We start from the raw sequence: 21,318 nt of genomic DNA on the forward strand, positions 1-21,318 counted from the left end.
AAACACAAAAACTGACATAAGTCTGACACCAGTATCTTTTTCTTGAAGTTTTGTCTATCTCATTCAGGAAAATGTTATTTGAGTCACAGGCATTCTCCAAAACTTCGCGTAGAACAATATTGAATATACAAGAAACGATTTTTGGCATTTTTGGTGTTTTACTGAGAAAATAGTGTATCTGAAAGAAACGTCCATTTTTTGGAAATTTTTGATATTTGAGAGATTTGGCGTTTTCTAAGATGATTGGTATATAGTAAAATATGACCTTTTTTTTAGTAGGTGTGTTTGATGTTTTGGAATTTTTGGCGTTGTAAGATGAATGTTATATAGTAGAAAATATGGCGTTTTCAGGTTGGGGGAGCTGTGTTCTTATGTATGAGAATGTTTTGTTTATATAGGGATGCGTTTTGGCCAGTAATGGTGTTTTATTCATTACTTTGGTGTTTTGGTATAGAAGTGTAGAGACTTTTTTACCCTTAATGAAGCGCGTCCACTCAATAGAATTCGTGTTATTTACGAAAAAAGCCGTCGCGCCAATCTAGTCCATAGATTGTTTTGATCGGACGATTCATAAGCGTTCTCACCGTTCTCACACTTTTCACCGTTTTCTCTAAATCCTGACCCTATATATATATATATTATGTGTGCATACAAACTAAAGTTTCTAATTCATCCTCTCCCTAAAAATATATAGTTGATAATTTATTCTAACTAGTTGTGGAGAGTGGATTGTAGATCAAGCTTGATCGAACCACTATAAATCACGTGTTCTTGTGATTAAGTGTGTGTAAGTATGTGAGCTTGTTGTGTGTTTGTTCTTGTGTTCATGTGATACCTGTCCTGACCTAACATATCATACAAAAAAATATAAACCTACATCAATATTGTATAGCTAACTTTACATGACATTATAATATGTGGATGTGAGTGTATTGTTGATGTATATATCTTGACATAGTTTTTCATATGTGCATATACTTTTATATAGAATCAAGTATGACATTCTAATATATTATCATCAAAATAATATAAGTGTTTATTTGATATAATATCATTCTCACTCCAATAAAAGAGATTACAATAAACTTTCCAAACATGAAACATTACACAAATGTCAATTCAATGATATTCATGTTGTGTCACACCGGTGACCACCTCTACCAAAGTCTTGAAATTTTGCTTAGAACTCCCATTTGGTTCAATAGCCTTGTGAGCAAGATCTTTTAATGCTTCCATTCTCTCGTGTCGGCTATTAGACAAGGAGAAAACTTGTTCCAAAGCACGACGAGTCGCATGTTTTGTGAAAGTCCCACCTTCGATTCTCAATCCAATTCCCCAAACTCTCTCAACCATCCAAGAATTTAAGTGTTGATCCCCTAAGAACGGTCTACAAATCATTGGGACACCAGCCCCTAGACTCTCTAACACCGAGTTCCATCCACAGTGTGTTACAAACACTCCTATTGCAACATGATTCAACACTTGATCCTGTGGAGCCCAAGGTACAACTTTCCCAGTCCCATTAGTGGTTACTCTCTCCACGAAACCCTTAGGGAAATGCTTATGGGAATCCATTTTCAGTGACCAAAGAAACGGAGTTTTGGTCTCTTCGAGTGCTTTAGCCAACTCGACTAGCTCTTGAGGCGGGGGTGTGAAAACTGTCCCAAAATTTATGTATGCAATTGTTTTTGTGTTTTGGTTATCTAACCATGAAATGCAAGAAAACTCATCAAGTTTTAGTGATGTTTTTTCTTTGGATATGAGATTGAAGGGACCAACACTGAGGAAGTTGTTCAACTTTGAAGAGAGGGTTGTAGTAAGATTAGGGTCTAGTTCTTGAAATGAATTTAGGGTAACGGCGGTTGCTTTATGTAGGGTTCTTCCCATCTTATGTAGCATGGTTGAAAACGGTGATTCGAGGTTTCCCAACACGACTCCACTTGGTAAGTCACCCAGTCGAACCGCTTTGAGTCCTGGCATCAAGTCGACAATTTCTTCGTTGGGTCCGACAGAACCTATGAACACAAATGTTGGTACAACAAATATATGATTGTTCATGTCATGCATATTAGTGGCATATTTGATATTTCATTTATAGGGGAATTATAGAGAAAAACTCACTTAAGTTAAGAAAACCTTATATAACAAACATTTTTTTCTAAAAAAATTAGGGAATGTAAATTACATCTTATCGAACGTTTTGTAACAAAAAAAAACAATAAAATTACTCTTAACATGTATGTAATCGTAAAAATACACATAATAAATGACAAAATTATCCTAAACATAAAAATATATAAATAAAAAGATTGTTTATTAGGAGTTCTGTGAATTCCGTAAATATTTATGGTTCTGAAATGATTCTGGCCCTATATATATATATATATATGCTAAAAACTGATTTTTTAAAAATATTTATAAAAAAAATCCCCTCGGCGCTTTATGTTTTTTTTTTTTTGTTACAAAACGTTCAATAACATGTAACTTACATTCCCTAATTTTTTTAGAAAAAAAAATTGTTATAGAGGAAAAAAAATATGAACACAAATGTTGGTACAACAAATATATGATATTTTGTTTATACTAGATTTACGACCCGCCGCAATGCGGCGGGGATCCTTTAGTTATAACTAAGTCGATTTAAGACGCGCACGTTATGTTGAACCTGTCAAACGGGAAAAAATAGACGGTGTAAAAACATTCACCCACACACGCACGTTTCGTCGTGTTAACTCGTAAAATTTAGAACAAAACGTAAAAACGTTAAACTAAAGATGCACGTTCCGATGTGTTAAGTCACAAAATTTAGAACGAAGCATAAAGCGAAAAATTTGCGGAAAACAAAAACTATAAAGGACCAAAGCTGAAAGTAAAAAAAAAAGTTGTGAGGATAGATTGCAAAAGATAAAAAGTTTTGTGTTAAAAGTAAAAAAACAAATAGTTTTGGGTTAAAAGTAATTCATGAAATACTTTCGGGTGAAAAGTAAAAAAATCAATTTTTTTTAAAAACCCCCAAAAGCCAAGGTTTTAACAACAATATGCATAACCATTTTTTGTTTGAAAAAACCCACCAAAGCCAAGATTACCACACATAAGTAAAAAAAAAATCAAAGTGGTTAAATTGCAAAAGATGGAAACTTTTGAATTAGAAGTGAAAAATCAAATTAATCAAACGGGTTAAATTGTATAAGATAGAAACTTTTGAATTAAAAGTGAAAAATCAAATTAATCAAAAGGGTTAAATTACCAAAGATTAGAACTTTAAACTTAAATTGTCAAAGATTAAAACTTTAGGGTTAAAAAGGAAACAAAGATTAAACTTTAAACTTAAATTGTTAAAGATTAAAACTTTAGGGTTAAAAAGGAAAGTTCTAGTTTTTTTTTTTTTTTTTTTTTTTTTTTTTTTTGAAAAACTCACTAAGCACATGTTATAACACATGTATGCATATTCAACTTGCTTATTTATAAAGTTTAAAACTTTAAACTTAAATTGTCAAAGATTAAAATTTTAGGGGTAAAAAGGAAACAAAGATTAAACTTTAAACTTAAATTGTTAAAGATTAAAACTTTAGGGTTAAAAAGGAAAGTTCTAGTTTTTTTTTTTTTTTTGAAAAACACCCCAAGCACAAGTTACAACCAAGGTAAGCCTAAACTTATTGCTTCTTTATATGGTTTTAATTTAGTAATGCTAATAATAATAGTTCGCACAAATATACAACTTGTATATATTGATATTTTAACCTCTTAACTTTTTGTATTACAATATCGATCACTAAAATGTTAAATATGTGCATTATAAAATTAGTAGACGTCTTTATATGGTATTTTTTAAGATTGAACAAATGTGTAAGAAAAACATATATTTTAGGGACTAGTAGGGTGTCCGTGTGATGCGGCGGGAGCGATATTTTGGATTGCGGTACTCGTTGCTAGTAGTTTTCTTATTTGTATATGATAACATTATTGTGGTGGATATATGTCTCTTGTATCTCTTCCTTTGAGCTTCACATTTTCGATCCTTAAAAAAAGGAAAAAAAATGAATATAAAAGTTAAAAAAAGATTAAATAAACCTTAAAATTACCTCTTCAGTAAATTCACGTTGAAGATGAGACTTGTACGGGCTGAACATGTGACCGTAACTGATTATCTCAACAGATTTATCACTATCATCCTGCAAAAAAAACCGTTAATATGAACAGCTCGTTATTTAATCGAACAACCTGTTATGAACAGCTCGTTATTTAATCGATGTTTGAACAGAAAAAATTAATAAAACAATCAAAATTGAAACCTTAGAAGCGGGAGCTGCAACTGGATTGTTTAAATCGGCGCGTTCACCTTCCAACTGAAACGAAAAAATAACATATATTAAAATTTGCATAAAACTAAAACATAATTTATAAATTGATGCGAATTAACAATCTAACCTTTGAAAGTACAACATCATATGATTGTTTTTTCGCAATCACTGGATTCGAAATTGGATCCGTTATCAAATGTTTAGCAATAGAAATGGGTGCCCTACTATGTATTTATAGTAGGAATATAGAGGTGAATTAGGGTTATTTTGAAATCTGGAACCCTTTTGTTTAGGAAGTTAGTTGCATCAATTTAATTTTGAATCTATCAATCTTTTAAAAAAAAATAAACGTGCATAAAATAATAATAATAATAATAATTGTATCTAGTTAAAATGTTTGTTTTCAAATGTGAAATAATAATAATAATAATTGTATCTGATTAAAATGTTTGTTTTCAACTGTGAAATAATAATTATATGTATTGTTACTTCGAACAAAATAATTATATACACTTTGATTTGTTAAAAATTCATATTAACGGTTTTCGTCTTGCAGATTTATGAAGTGCCGCGGTGCCGATTTATCATCTTGGAGTTGATGTATCTAGTTAAAATGTTTGTTTTCAACTGTGAAATAATAATTATATGTATTGTTACTTTGAACAAAATAATAATATATACTTTGATTTCTTAAAAATTCATATTAACGGTTTTCATCTTGCAGATTTATGAAGTGCCGCGGTGCCGATTTATCATCTTGGAGTTGAGCTGAACTTGTTATATAGAATAGATTTTAATTTGATTATCATGTACCAGCTGGTAACTTTGTGTCTCGTGTCAATATTGCGGCTGGTAACTTTTCAATATTGCGGCTAGTAAAATTAGGGAATATTTTATAGTTTATTAATGTCGTTCAAAACAAAAAACTTGTATGGAGTCACTTAAACATTCAATATTGCAGCTAGTAAAATTAGGGAATATTTTAGTTTATTAATGTCGTTCAAAACAAAAAACTTGTACAGAGTCAGTTTGTTAATGCACGGTAGCTATGTAATGGTCAAAGCGGGCTTGGGTAAAAAACAAATGTTGGCTTTAATCAATTGTACATTTACGCATCGGCTATTTGTACTTTATGAACGCACGGCGAAACTAAAAAAGACAACTATCGAAACGTTTAAAAAAATGTGCCGATCGTCATGGTACCTTCGGATTTTTTTAAAACATTACAGGTTGTAAGATATCGCATGAATACGTTAAAGAATTAAAGAAGGGGGGGGGAGTGTAACTAATTACCAATAATTATGTTAAATGTCAAGGATTTAAATGTAATAGATTGAGGGACTAAAAAATAATTATGGTTTAAAAGACCACTTTACCCTCATTTTAGGGGTTTATTTATAAATAAGGGGGGAAGAAGTTCTTAACTTTTAGGAATCCTTCCCTCCTCTATTATAATATAGTATAGTATAGGTTATAGGGGAAGGTTCAAATGAAAACCACTAGTTATTGTGAAAACTCGAAAACTAATTAAAAAGCCAAAAAAACATACAATTTTTTTTTTTTGCATTTCGCAGGTTTTTTTATATTAAAAAAAAATTTGTGTAGTGCACATGTGTAATACTACACATGTGTATGTGTACTACACATGTGTATTATTACACATGTGCACTACACAAAATTTTTTTTTTTTGAATAAAAGTTTTTTTTTATATATAAAAACCAGCGACTTTTATTAAAAAAATTAAAAAAAAAAATTATGTGTTTTTTAGGCTTTTTTTAGTTAGTTTTCGAGTTTTCACAATAAAAGTGGTTTTCATTTGAACCATCCCCATAGATTATAAGTGTGACAAGTTTAAATAAAAAGACATTAATCACCGTAAAATCTTATGATTAGAGTCTATAACAATTTGTTTTTATTTTATTTTATTTTTTTTTTTTTGAATGGCAAAGGATATAACAATTTGTGTAATTGCCTCTTATTTACAAAACTTAAAAGAACATGTGTAACTGCCTCTTATTTACAAAACTTAAAAGAATAAAGTAACGTGGAAAAAATTAGCACGGCCCTTTTCAAAAGACATTGATGTGAAGACGTTCATAATCATCACTAAAAACCATGTGTACTCGAATTAAAGTTATGTGTCTTCACCTGCAGAAAAAAATCTTATCCGATATAAAGAATTTTAAAAATTCATTTGCCAATGTGTTTTTTATTTTAGAAGAAAGGGACGAAACATGGTTCCTTTTGTTTGATGAGTGGTTGGTAACCACAGAACATGCATATGATTGCATCAAATGATTCATATTCGGATACGTTGCCATCTTAGTAATAACAACATTTATGTGTGACAAAACTTATTATGACACCACCAAACTCGATCCAAATATGTTGGAAACCTTAACTTATTTTCAAATGGTTATTTTGTAACTTTTTTTAGTAGGAAAATAGGATGGTTCAGTTGATTAGTAGTAGTTATTATGAATGAGAAATTGTTACTTTTAATAGACCAGAATTAAGAATTGAAAAGACTTAAACACGTCTCTAATGGTTAAACACAAAACTTGAAACCTAGTGTGTATCTATATGTATGTATAGATAGATAATGTAAAATGATCTACATCAATAGCGCTAGCATCACAATAACTAGTTAAACCTAAGTTTATTAGGCCTTATAAAAAATTTTAGCAAAATATTCCAAATCCTGTATAAGCATAGCTAGAAAAAAGTGTTATGACGACAATTCATTGACGGACAAGATTCATCGATAATCACTCATGGATCTCACTAAATGATGAGAAAAAACAAAAAGAATAAATAAACGAATGGTATCTCTGGTTTTTGAAAATTTTGAATTTGGTCATATTTTCAAAAATACATTTATTGTCACTGTGTTTTGCACTTTGTAACGCATTTATGGTTTGACAATGTAGTGTTATTGATGGAGCCCACCTTCACCGAAAGATTTCAAATAAAAACAATTATTGGTGACAAGTCTTTATTATTTATAGTAGTTATATGTGATTTAGAGTGAAAACAAAATCAGGAATTTATCAAGTTAGTCGAACTAACTAGCCTCCTTATTTGCAGCTTCATAAATCATATTTGATTTATGATTTGTTGGTATAACATAGCTGCAAATAAGGAGGCTAGTTAGTTCGACTAACTTCAGAGCCGGCCTTGAAGGAGGGTGGGGAGGACAATCGAACAGGGCCCGTGATTTCGTAGGGCACGCAATTTTTTAAAAAAAAAATTCGTATTATATATGTAAAAAAAAATTTAATAGGGTATAACCAAAAAAATATTGACATAGGCCCACTTAAAAAAATCATATTGTTTAAACTATTTAGCCCATTAAGTTAATGAGCCTAATACCTAAATATTTTCTAAAAACTAATAAAAAAAAGAATTTTGGGCGGCCCTAAGGGCAGGTTTTTTCGAGCTCGAACAGGGTACACGAATTCTCAGGGCCGGCCCCTGACTAACTTGATAAATTTTTTGATCTGTTTAGAAAATCTTTATAGAGGTAACGTTTCATATAAAAAGGATAACGAAATCAAAAAACCGTCAAATTTTTCCACGATTTACGCTACCGCCGGAGCGTCAAGGGGTAACAGGGGCTACCCTAGTAACATGCTAGGTCCGCCCCTACAAAAATATTATACAGATTAACTAATTATCAATGGACGTAAATTGCCAATATAAAAGGATGATGTTGTGGATGTTAAAGAACTATATTTTAACAAGGCCGGCTAATATATATAGGGTTAACTTTCTACAATAGTAACCAAGTTTCAAGAGTGTTCTAATTAGGTCACTCATAATTCTTTTTGTTCCAATTAGGTCATTCAAGTTTCATTTGATGTTTCAATCCTAGATATTTGACCTAAATAGAAGGTCATCCATCCTACATGGCATTTATTTAGGTTTTTTATTTAAAAAATTTGTTGACATGTCAAATAAATGCCAAATAGGTTTAAAAAATTTATAAAAAATTGTAGAAAAGTTAAAAAAAAAGCGAAAAAAAATTAAAAAAAGTGATTTTTTTTTCAAAATCTCTGTGAAGTTATCAAAATTTTTATAAAATCATGAAAAATAGTTTGGAAAAAATAGTGCTTTTGTCAATAATGTTTTTTCACTATCATGATAAATAGTTTGGAAAAAAATAGTTTGGAAAAAAATATACGTCCATGTGATCATGTTTAAAAAAAAAATAAAGAAATAAATGCCATGTAGGACTATAACCTGCTATTTAGGTAAAATATCTAGTATTGGAACACCAAAATAAAGTAGAATGATCTAATTGAAACAGTAAATTTTACCAGTGACCTAATTGGAACACTCCTAAAACTTCATTACTATTCTGTGGTATATTCCCTATATATTAATGCTACTTTTATTTCGATAGTGAAAGGTTCACATGAGAACACTCCTAAAACTTCATTACTATTCTGTGGTATATTCCCTATATATTAATGCTACTTTTATTTCGATAGTGAAAGGTTCACATGAGAAGAATTTTTTTGTAAGAAGAAAAAAGAAGAAGTTTCAACCAATAAAAATGCTTCATTTTACTTCATTTAATATTTGTATTTAATTTTAATATAAGGGTATATTATAAACTTACAAAACTCATTAATTTGTATTCTTCCCATTTAATAACTAACTAAATTAAATTTGTAACTCCTTTTCAGAATATATACTTTTTCCAAATTAAAAAAAACAACTTAATTTAAAGTGTAGAATAAATTACTAGATGTGTAAGATAAATTACGAGTTGTGTAGGATATATTTCGAGGTGTGTAGGATAGATTTCGACTGTGTATGATAAATTTCTATAATGTGTAGGGTATATGTAGGAAAATTTTTATATGTGTAGGTCTTGTAGATTATATGTAGGATAATTAATGATTAGTTGACTAATTAATTAAAGAGTTAAAAATTAATGATATGAGTTATAAATGAAATAGTATTTTACTAATATGCTCTTTCTTCTTTTTTTTCTCACATTAAATTTCTTCTCAAATGAACCTTCCTCTATTTCGTTAAATGTATATGTAGAACTTGTTTATATCAAATCTGGTCAAAACAAAAACAAAATGTATATGTAGTCTTCTTATATATATTGATGCTACTATATTTTAGCTAGTTTTTTTGAACAGTCTTCTTATTGATAGCTAAATATAATGAACAATTGCTCTTTGGATTTTCGGTATTGAAGGGGTATAGTCCTAAATCTCGTATCAGGTTTGGGTGCGAGTGACCATCACCCGGCTTATTGTCCCAATCCACAAAGAACTTGCCTCAGTTCGTGCGAGCATGTGCGAACCCGGTTTACTTTCCCACTCGGGGAAAAGATGAGAATCTCACCTTGTGTATTAAAATGGTTATTTTCGGCAACATACACGGAATGCGGTGATTGCTACTAAAGCTGAAAGTAGTTACTACATTCACTTTCTGTCAAACATATTTCCATGTTACGGTCCCGCGTGGGCGGGCGCGGGACGGTGAAGGAAATGCAGAGTGATATACAAATGTGTTGACCTATATGTGCACGATTTACAGCATGTAGCGAGGCTACGCAAGCCTGCATCCTATTGTTATACAAGTGGAACTGTCACTTTAATTTCTGTGACAAACCAGCAAGTAGTGTGCCTAGGCACTGACAGTAGCGGTCAGCTGAACGGCCAATACGCAGCTGCCCAGCCCACTTGCATAAAAGTTGGTGGACAGACTGACAACCCCAGCAGACCACGCGGCGGGTGTTCGTTCGTGTGATTGGTACAACAGGACATGTGGCGACACCTTGGCATGCGCCTAACACCTCCGTGACCTACGCTCCTATCAAGTCTACGAAAAGCTGCAAGTTGTCAGTCAGACCCTAGGCCCCATTGGCCCTTCTCCTTCATTCTTCGGCTATAAATACCCACTTCGAACCAGGTTTGAGGTAATGCTAATCAGCTCACTTACAATTACTACTTAACACTTATTTTGCTTCTAAAGCAAATACTTATTCTCACCCTGGAGAGTGGTAACAAGGAGCAACCCCCACCGCATTCTCCTTGTTGCGAGTCACGATGTGTTTCACTGTGCAGGCGACAGATTAGAAGACGACCCAGCCATCAATCGAGGAAAGGAGGGATTAACCCTACTTGACGAGACTCGACCTGTGGACTAACCTCTTGGTTAACCACTGTTTCTTTAGGTATTATCATGTGTAAAATGAGGCCCCTCCCTATGAGGTTGAAGATTCCTGTCGTATACACTACATGAAAACGCGACATTAGTGGCGACATTTGTCGCCGCCAGTATGTCGCCGCTAAAAGTACATGTCGCTATAGGTTTTTGTCACTAAAAGTTGATTTAAAAAAAATCTGATGCATTTACAATATTTTCCGGTTTTTACGAATACACAAAACATGCCTATTTCCAGTTTTAGCAACAAACAAACAAACTACATAAACACAACAATTATATGAACATACTAACATTACATAAAAGTTAGTCGTTTAATTCACTCACACAATAACATCCTAAAATTGTATAAAACGTAAAAAAACTACATCATGTCATCGTCGTCGTCGTTATCAGAAATGTCATCATCAACGTCCGCGGGTTTCTTTCCCCTCGAAGCAAGATAGTCGTCAAGTCAGTTAAAAAATGTCAGGGTTTGGAACAACCCCGAAACAAATTACTACGACAAAATATATCAAAAATCCACATTAGCATATTAACATACTACCAACATATATATACCAAAGTTACCAATCTTCTAACAAAATTACTAACATAACCCAACATTTACCAAAGTAAAAAAAGATAGTTTACCTCGTACTATTGTTATTGAGTTTGAGGTGGGGCACCAAAGACATTCGAGGGCGTATTGGTAAACGATGAATTAGACGACCGAGTTGAACTTCTATGTCAGCAGGACTAAACTATCTCGGAGAGTCTCCTGTCTCGAGTCTCTCGTTAAAGTCGAGACTTGTTCTTCACAGATGGTTGGCATCGAAAAACTGGCGATGACCAACATACACGCATTTACCAATTACACGCCTTGAAGGTGTGTCTTCAATGCAAGTCGGGCATGCTTTGTAGTCCTGTCCGCTCCAACCTGATAGACTACTATAGGTTGGAAAGTCATTTATGGTCCATAACAACGTTGCCTTCATTGTGAATAATGTTTTTATGGTTGCATCTTTACTTCGTACATGTGATTGCCATAAATGTTTAAGCTCATCCACTAACGATCTAAGGAAAACATCCATGTCTTTCCCAAGTGATTTAGGGCGAAGAATCAACAAGGTCAACATGAATATGGACTCTTGAATGCTTAGCCATGGAGGCAAATTATATGTGGTGAGTATGATTGGCCACGTGCAATAAGTCGAAGATCCGTTACACGGATTAAAACCGTCAAGTGCAAGCCCTAGGCGAACATTTTGTGGCTCCATCGCGAAATTTGGTTACTTTCTGTTAAAGTCCTACCATGAAGATCCATAAACTGGATGGCGCATAGTCCTATCTTCTGATTGTCCAGTACTATGCCATATCATATGTTTTGACATGTGCCTTGAACAATTTCGTAGTCTAGGCATCAAAGGAAAGTATCAGAACACCTTGCGAGCAATCTTCGTGCCTTTTGTGTCTTTATCGACCCATCGACTCTCATTACAAACGAGACAATTTTGCAACGACTGGTGTTTTTTCCAGAATAGAGAACAATCACTTATGCACGTGTCTATCATCTCATACTCTAAACCAATCTTCTTAAATGTCTTCTTAGCTACATAATGCGAGGTGATGATCGAATGAAATAGTAGTCCAATGGTGCATCTCCTTTAGATTCATAAGCTTTGCTAAAAAGTCAATGGAAGAAAACTTAGTACAACCAGGCTATAATTTTGTTTCAACTTCCTCTACCAGGGCTTCAAAATGATCACCAACACCGCTACTATCTCCACTCAAGTTCTGTTGGTTAAGGCCTATATCTTCTTCCATACGCTCCCCCCATAACGTCTTCAATAACGTTTTCCATACCGTTATGTGGCGCAGCGTCTTCTACTTCTACAACTCAGGGCCCAGTCATTTCGCCGCGATAGTTCCACTTCGTGTAAGTCTTCTAAAAACTGAGAATATGCAAATGGTATTTCATTTTACCATGGATATTAAGCCAAAAATTTTACATTTCCTACACGAACATCTTACTTTCTATTCGTTGTCGAACAATCCTTCGCACATCTTGATAAAAGATTTGAGTCCTTGCTCGTAGTGAGGTGATTGACGTGGAGAATCAATCCAACTTTTTTCGCTAGCTAGGCATTATGCAACTGAAAAATATTTTAATTTAGGGTTTACAAGAAAAGGGTAAGCAGCTAAACCCACTTTGTGAACACTTTATCTCATATATGAAAGTGTTTTTCATGATTGTTTGTTTAAGAAAAATTCAGCAGCATTTCCTCTTAGCTCCCAAGTATATGTGTTAGAATATATATACCCGAGGAGCAAAGAGAAAGTGATAACCAAATCCTTCTTAAACAAACAATCATGTAATACATATTCACATCCTAAATGAGATAAATTTTCAATTACTTCTCCTTCACTCTTCGACTATAAATACCCACTTCGAACCAGGTTTGAGGTAATGCTAATCAGCTCACTCACAATTACTACTTAACACTTATCTTGCTTCCAAAGCAAATACTTATTCTCACGCTGGAGAGTGGTAACAAGGAGCAACCCCCACCCCATTCTCCTTGTTACGAGTCATGGTGTGTTTCACTGTGCAGGTGACAGATTAGAAGACGACCCAACCATCGATTGAGGAAAGGAGGGATTAACCCTACTTGACGAGACTCGACCCGTGGACTAACCTCTTGGTTAACCACTGTTTCTTCAGGTATCATCATGTGTAAAATGAGGCCCCTCCCTATGCGGTTGAAGATTCCAGTCGTACACACTACAAGAAAACGCGACATTAGTGGCGACATTTGTCGCCGCTAAAAGTACATTTCACTATAGGTTTTTGTCGCTAAAAGTTGTTTTTTTAATTTGAAGCATTAACAATATTTTCTAGTTTTTACGAATACACAAAACATACCTATTTCCAGTTTTAGCAACACACAAACAAACTACATAAACACATCAATTATATGAACATACTAACATTACTTAAAAGTTATTCATTTAATTCACTTGCACAATAACATCCTAAAATTGTATAAAACGTAAAAAACTACATCATGTCCATCGTCGTCCTCGTTATCAGAAATGTCATCATCAACGTCCGCGGGTTTCTTTCCCTTTGAAGCAAGATAGTCGTCAAGTTGGTTAAAAAATATCGGGGTTTGGAACAACCCCGAAACAAATTACTACGATAATATATATCAAAAATCCATATTAGCATATTAACATACTACCAACATATATATACCAATGTTACCAATCTTCTAACAAAACTACTAACATAACCCAACATTTACCAAAGTAAAATAAGATAGTTTACCTCGTACTATTTTTGTTGAGTTTGAGGTTGGGCACCGAAGACATTCGAGGGCGTATTGGTAAACGATGAATTAGACGACCGAGTTGAACTTCTATGTTAGCAGGACTAAACTATCTCGGAGAGTCTCCTGTCTTCTCTCGTTAAAGTCGAGACTTGTTCTCCACAAATGGTTGGCATCGAAAGACTGGCGATGACCAACATACACGCATTTACCAATTACACGCCTTGAAGGTGTGTCTTCATTGCAAGTCGGGCATGCTTTGTAGTCATGTCCGCTCCAACCTAATAAACTACTACAGGTTGGAAAGTTATTTATGGTCCATAACAACGTTGCCTTCATTGTGAAGAATGTTTTTATGGTTGCATCTTTAGTACGTACAGGTGATTGCCATTAATGTTTAAAGTTATCCACTAGTGATCTAAGGAAAACATCCATGTCTTTCCCAAGTGATTTAGGGCCAAGAATCAACAAGGTCAACATGAATGTGGACTCTTGCATGCTTAGCCATGGAGGCAAATTGTATAAGGTGAGTATGATTGGCCACGTGCTATAAGTCGAAGATCCGTTACACGTATTAAAACCGTCAATTGCAAGCCCTAGGCGAACATTTTGTGGCTCCATCGCGAAATTTGGTTACTTTTTGTCAAAGTTCTACCATGAAGATCCATAAACTGGATGACGCATAATCCCATCTTCTGATTGCCCTATACTATGCCATATCATATCTTTTTTCGTGTGCCTTGAACAATTGCGTAATCTAGGCGTCAAAGGAAAGTATCAGAACACCTTGCGAGCAATCTTCGTGCTTTCTGTGTCTTTAACGACCCATCGACTCTCATTACAAACGAGACAATTTTGCAACAACTGGTGTTCTTTCCAAAATAGAGAACAATCACTTATGCACGCGTCTATCATCTCATACTCTAAAACGATCTTCTTAAATGTCTTCTTAGCTACATAATTCGAGGTGATGATCCAATGAAATATTAGTCTAATGGTGCATCTCCTTCAGATTCATAAGCTTTACTAAAAAGTCAATGGAAGAAAACTTAGTACAACCAGGCTATAATTTTGTTTCAACTTCCTCTACCAAGGCTTCAAAATCATCACCAACACCGCTACTATCTCCACTCAAGATCTGTTGGTTAAGGCCTGTATCTTCTTCCATACGCTCCCCTCATAACGTCTTCAATAAGCCAAAAAAGTTTACATTTCCTACACGAACATCTTACTTTCTATTCGTTGTCGAACAATCCTTCGCTGTCACACCCCGATTTCCACGTGTCACCGGTGGGCCCGGTGTGGGGTACAGTGACGTAGTTGGCATCGTCATAGACAATCAACACAATATAATAATGCACAGCGGAAGCAGAATAGATACATTTCAACTTTTAAATAAATTGCAATAATAAATATCACAGTAGTTGAAACGGATCCACAGGCGGATCAAATACAAATAAGATAAAATATTGTTCAACAGATATTTGTCGTCCGAGCTTGCGAGACTATAGTGGACGCTCTTAGGAAACAGCCAGCCTATTTTCGTATAGTACCTGCACTTAACCTTTTGGGAAAAATACGTCAGTTTACACTGGTAAATACAAATCGATTGACTCATTTTGAAAATGATTGAAAATTGATTTAAATGCACAAGGCATAAATATTTTTATTAACTTGGGATAATTATATAATATAAACTTGTGAACGATTTACATGCACTCGTATCTTTGGTGGCCCGGGATCTGCTGTCCGGGCTAAGAATTAAATGACACACCACATTAAAGAGTTATACACGCCGAGTGTACGCCTACACCCCGTGCTCTGGTCGTGGCCATCTCGTAAGATAATGCCAAGGATATCCGGGACACGGTCAATAACCCCCCAAAGCCTAAAGTAAGACAAGACTGTTTAAACGAGTCACACAAGCTATTCAAGACTGTACACCCATAAGGCGCAGGACTTGTGCGCCCGATCAAGCGGTATTTTAAATACCGTACCCCAAGCCCGTATAGGGAAAATAAGTCAAAATGTATTTACCTGAGCAAGTATGTAACACAAACGGTAAGTGTGGTAGCTTTTACTGGGCCTCCTAATCTGGAACAAAGGTTTATAATTAACCTATTAGATTCCTAACGGGTCTTTTATTTAAGCCTAAGCTTTGACCGGTTAGTTTTAAGAATGATACGGTTTACGCACGATTAAGCGAAAGACCGGATAGAATGTGATTTAGACCCGACAAGTTTGAATACTTGTATAACATGGGTATACTAAATACATTCTGGATTTTGAAATAAAAATGATATCGTTTGACCCGTTTCGGTCAATTTACGCAAACTAGTTACGTAAACCGAACCGAACGCGAAAAGGGCGATACGGGTAGACAAATGATTCAAATGCAAGTTCCCTGATATAATATGCTTTAATTATGATATAATATCAGTAAGTTATGTTCTATATTGCCCGGAATAATTTTAAACTCAATTTATGCCTTAGAAGGGCATTTTGGTCTTTTTAAAAGATTATAAAAGAGTCAAATTAGAAATCTGAGTTTCGGGTCTGGTTCATACAGTAAATATACCTCATTTAACATATTATAACAGTAGGGTATGACCCATATATCAAATTTATCATTTAAAATCAAACTATGCACCGTAGGGGTATTTTAGTAAATTCACAAGGGCTAAAAATGCCAAAACTAGAAATCTGAGATCATATACTTATACTTACTGTTATTATATGAAAATATGCTAATTACATCAGTAGGTATAAGTCTTACATGTTTAAAACAAGTATAACGCTTACTATGCGCTTAAAACGCTAAATATGCGATTTAGAGCCGTTTCCGGGTTTATATATGAAAGCTGAGATTTTTATATTTCCAGAAGGCTCAAAATAATTTATTTAACATTTAAAATCAGTAGAAAAAGGTTTCGGGTCAAAAGGATGTGTAAAACTCATTTTATGGCTTAAACGGTCAAAACCGACATAACCCGAAATAACTAGGCGATCTAGGATCCGTTCAGCCAAAAATTAATTAAAAATCATCAAAATTCCCAGAATATTATAATACATCAGTTGGTAAAAAGTTTTATACCAAAACGTGGCCAGAAATAGGTCATATGCGAAAAGGGCCGTTTATGTAAATTAAGAACATAGTTTTACGCTAATGGCCATAACTCAAAATCTGGACCACCAACTGATCCGAAATTTTCGGTGCAAGTTTATATATTAGAAATAAAGATTTCTACTCTTTCACTTTTCCAAAAATCACGTTTTATATCAAAAAGGGCAAAATAGTCAACTTTATGCATAAATCGGAAACATGCATTCGAATCGGCTAAGCATAGACTTAATCAAAAAAAATTCCAGAAAGTTTTACCAAAATAAAAATGGTCAAAAATACTCTCCAATACAGATCTCAAACATGCATGTACGAATCCGAATCGATAGTCTACGAATTAGTCGTTTTATAGGACTTTCGGCTCCGATTCGTATTTATACTATAGATTGTCGAGTTGATCGTGGTAAAATACATTCTTATATTCATAATAAAGCTATCTATGAAGATCAAACAGATTGCATGTCATTTATTTTACCATTTAAGCTATCTTTCTCAAAAATCACTTCTGTTGACTTTTTAGAATCACGCTTGACTCGACAATTAGCATGCATGTAGTGGGATTCAGATAATACCCTTTAGAGGGTTTGTTTCCCACATAAATACCAACATATATCAGGTTTCAATTCGAGAAATGACTGATTGAAACTTGTTTAATCAGAAAGTCAAAGCTTATGAACAAACAGTTTGACTTTTAGCAATAATCAAAGCAAGAACGGATTGGAGATCGAATTAGAAGCTTACCAAGGTCCTATTGATGTTAAGCTAACACTAGAAATTGGACTTGATGTCCAGAAATGCTTCAGAGATGCTTGAGAGCTTTTGCAAGTTTGAAAGTTCTTGTTCACAACACAAGTGTTTAGTAAAATGAGCTTTGGATCAGATTTAAAGCTGAATTGTTGATGTTTGCAAGGGGTTACTGTGGCCTAGGCATGCATGCAATGTTATTGGAGCTTTTGGGAGGTGAAAACAGCTGTTACCCACTTAATTTCGGACCCAAATCGCTGCTGTTCGCGGATTCTGCACCTGGGTTTATTGGCAGCTCCAAAGTTTGCCCATTTGTTGCAGTTTTGGACCCTGTACTTTGGTTGCGATGATTTGGCCATGAATCTTGACTCGTAAATCCCCGAATCTGGTTTTTAAGAACCCTTGGACATTTACCAACATGGTAATGTCCTCGTTTAACTTTGCGCTCGCCCGAAAAGCCATAAAATTCGACGTTGACGCTTTTAATCCCTCAAGTACGGTTTTGGCCATAACTTTCTCATATGATAACGAAACTTCATGAAATTTTTACCACATATTCTAGTGAGTATATTTTAGCTTTACAAAGCTTCGGGTCTGCCAAAAGATCACTCAGAGGTATAAATTCAACATGTTGACACTTTTAGCCCCTATAGTTACGGTTTTGGCCATAACTTTCTCATACGTTGACGAAACTTCATGAAATTTTAACCACACATTCTAGTGAGTATATTTTAGCTTTACGAAGCTTCGGGTCTGCCAAAAGTTCACTCAGAGGTATAAATTAAACATGTTGACACTTTTGGCCCCTATAGTTTGCAATACTTCACTTTTGTGCAATTTCCGCGTCGTATGATCCATGAACCATCCGTTTAAGGTTATAAACATTATGTAGGGTTATCATAGAGCCTATTTATCCATTGTTGACACTTTGGACCCTTACGTTCCATAGTTTTCACTGTTTGTCACTTTTAGTCCCTCTAAGGTATGTTTTCACATACCGGAACCTTATGACACGTGTCAAGACATTATTGGACGAAATTTTTCGAGGTGTTACATCCTCACCCCCTTAAAAGAAATCTCGTCCCCGAGATTTACTGAAACAAGTGGGGATATTTTTCCTTCATCGTGGATTCCACTTCCCACGTATACTCGGGTCCTCTACGGGCATCCCATTTGACCTTTACAATAGGCACGTGCTTCCTTCGAAGCTTCTTTACCTGTCGATCCTCAATCGACAAAGGTTTTTCCACAAATTTTAGACTTTCGTCTATGTGTATATCTGTCTGCGGTATAACCAGTGAATCGTCAGCGAAACACTTCTTCAAATTACAGATATGGAACACATTATGAATAGCGCTAAGTTCCTCAGGCAAGTTTAACTTATAAGCGACTGCCCCGACACGTTCGATTATCTCGAAAGGTCCTATGTATCTCGGGCTTAGCTTGCCTTTCTTTCCAAATCGCATTACACCTTTCCAAGGTGATACCTTAAGCAACACTTTATCACCTACATCGAAGTGAAAATCCTTGCGCTTAGGATCCGCATAACTTTTCTGCCTATCCCTGGCAGTTTTCAAACGATCGCGAATCTGAATGATCTTATCTGTCGTTTCAAGAACGATATCTGGTCCTGACAACTGGACATCTCCAACTTCTGCCCAACAAATGGGCGATCTACACTTTCTACCGTATAGGGCCTCAAAAGGCGCAGCCTTTATGCTGGAATGGTAGCTGTTGTTGTAGGAGAATTCAATCAGTGGTAGGTTCTTATCCCAACTACCACCTAAGTCGATCGCACATGCGCGAAGCATGTCTTCCAGAGTTTGAATAGTACGCTCACTCTGACCATCAGTCTGAGGATGATAAGCCGTACTAAAATTCAAACGAGTGCCCAACGATTGTTGGAAACTCTTCCAAAAATGTGACGTATATCTAGTATCTCTATCAGAGATAATAGATATAGGTATACCATGTAGCGCTACTATCTTATCGACGTATAATTGAGCTAACATATCTGAGCTATACGTCTCTTTGATGGGCAGAAAATGAGCTGACTTAGTTAGTCTATCTACTATGACCCATATGGTATCATTTCCCTTTTTCGTCTTCGGCAACTTGGTGATAAAATCCATTGTCACCATTTCCCACTTCCATTTGGGAATTTCAGGTTGTTGAAGCAAACCTGACGGCTTCTGATGCTCGGCCTTGACTTGCGCACAAGTCAAGCATTTAGCTACATGCTCAGCTACTGACTTTTTCAAACCAATCCACCAGTAGTTTGTTTTCAAATCCTGGTACATCTTATCAGCTCCAGGATGAACGGAATATTTAGAGCTGTGGGCTTCCTGGAGGATAACATCCCGAAGTCCTCCATAAACTGGAACCCATATTCGTCCGTTTAGTCGTAGCATTCCATCTTTGTCGTGGGATAACTGCTCCTCAGTTACTCCCAACTTTTCTGAAGGATAGTTAGCTTCCAGCACAGCTTCCTTCTGTGCAGCTAACACCCTTTCATTCAAATTATTTCTTATCTCAATGCGCTTGGCATTGATTCTGATTGGCTTCACCCTTTCCTTTCTACTTAAGGCGTCGGCAACCACATTTGCCTTGCCTGGATGGTATCTTATCTCGCAGTCATAATCATTGAGAGTTTCCATCCAACGCCTTTGTCGCATGTTCAATTCCTTCTGATTGAACAGATGCTGAAGACTCTTGTGATCCAAATAAATGATACACTTGGTTCCATACAAGTAATGTCTCCATAACTTCAAAGCAAACACAACTGCACCCAATTCCAGGTCGTGGGTGGTGTAGTTCTTCTCGTGCACCTTGAGCTGGCGAGAAGCGTAGGCAATGACTTTGCCTTTCTGCATGAGTACACAGCCCATGCCAGTATGTGATGCATCACAATACACCACAAATTCATCTATACCATCGGGCAACGTCAATACTGGCGCATTGCTCAGCTTCTGCTTCAGAATGTCAAAGGATTCCTGCTGCTTAGGGCCCCAATCAAACTTAATCTTCTTACGGGTCAATGAGGTTAGGGGCGCAGCAATCCTCGAAAAGTTCTCGATAAATCGCCTATAGTATCCTGCCAATCCGAGGAAACTGCGAATCTCGGTGGGAGTCTTCGGCTCCTGCCAGTTCATGACTGCTTCTACTTTAGCGGGGTCTACTTGGATACCACGCTCGCTTACAACATGTCCAAGGAATTGGACTTCTCGAAGCCAAAATTCACACTTCGTAAATTTGGCATAAAGCTTCTCTTGATGCAGAAGTTTGAGAATACAACGAAGGTGTTTCTCATGATCAGCTTGGCTCTTCGAGTAGATAAGAATGTCATCAATGAAGACGATGACGAACTTATCTAAATAAGGTTTGCAGACGCGATTCATGAGATCCATGAACGCGGCTGGTGCGTTAGTGAGCCCAAACGGCATCACTAGGAACTCGTAATGTCCATAACGAGTCCTTAACGCTGTCTTGTGTACGTCTTCCTCCTTGACCTTCAACTGATGATATCCTGACCTTAGGTCAATCTTGGAGAAATAGCTTGCTCCTTGCAACTGATCGAACAGATCGTCGATCCTGGGTAACGGATATCTATTCTTGATAGTGACCTTGTTAAGCTCACGATAATCGATG

General features: G+C 35.4%; 1 protein-coding gene across 3 annotated transcripts; it reads right to left on the minus strand.

Annotated features, from left to right (window-relative positions):
- Nucleotides 1–978: 978 nt before the first annotated feature.
- LOC110881267 (kaempferol 3-O-beta-D-galactosyltransferase) lies at nucleotides 979–4,503 on the minus strand. 3 transcript variants are annotated; one of them, XM_035978962.1, is made up of 4 exons: nucleotides 4,429–4,503; nucleotides 4,293–4,346; nucleotides 4,083–4,172; nucleotides 979–2,015 (listed from the first exon to the last, which is right to left on the minus strand). In XM_035978962.1, the coding sequence occupies exon 4, from the start codon at nucleotides 1,978–1,980 to the stop codon at nucleotides 1,120–1,122; it is 861 nt and encodes a 286-aa protein (XP_035834855.1). In that variant the 5' UTR covers nucleotides 1,981–2,015; nucleotides 4,083–4,172; nucleotides 4,293–4,346; nucleotides 4,429–4,503; the 3' UTR covers nucleotides 979–1,119. The 3 variants fall into 3 exon arrangements, 2 of the variants coding, with proteins under 2 accessions (XP_035834855.1, XP_021985277.1); XR_004870273.1 differs by lacking the exon at nucleotides 979–2,015 and adding an exon at nucleotides 3,764–4,018; XM_022129585.2 differs by lacking the exons at nucleotides 4,083–4,172; nucleotides 4,293–4,346; nucleotides 4,429–4,503 and having other exon boundaries at nucleotides 979–2,103.
- Nucleotides 4,504–21,318: the final 16,815 nt, after the last annotated feature.

This window comes from Helianthus annuus, chromosome 10 (genome assembly GCF_002127325.2).
Source record: "Helianthus annuus cultivar XRQ/B chromosome 10, HanXRQr2.0-SUNRISE, whole genome shotgun sequence".
In the NCBI taxonomy this organism is placed as follows: Eukaryota; Viridiplantae; Streptophyta; class Magnoliopsida; order Asterales; family Asteraceae; genus Helianthus; species Helianthus annuus.

Bases quoted from the DNA above. Each gene is read 5' to 3' on its own strand.
- LOC110881267 (XM_022129585.2), bottom strand. From the start codon at position 2,067: ATGCATGACATGAACAATCATATATTTGTTGTACCAACATTTGTGTTC.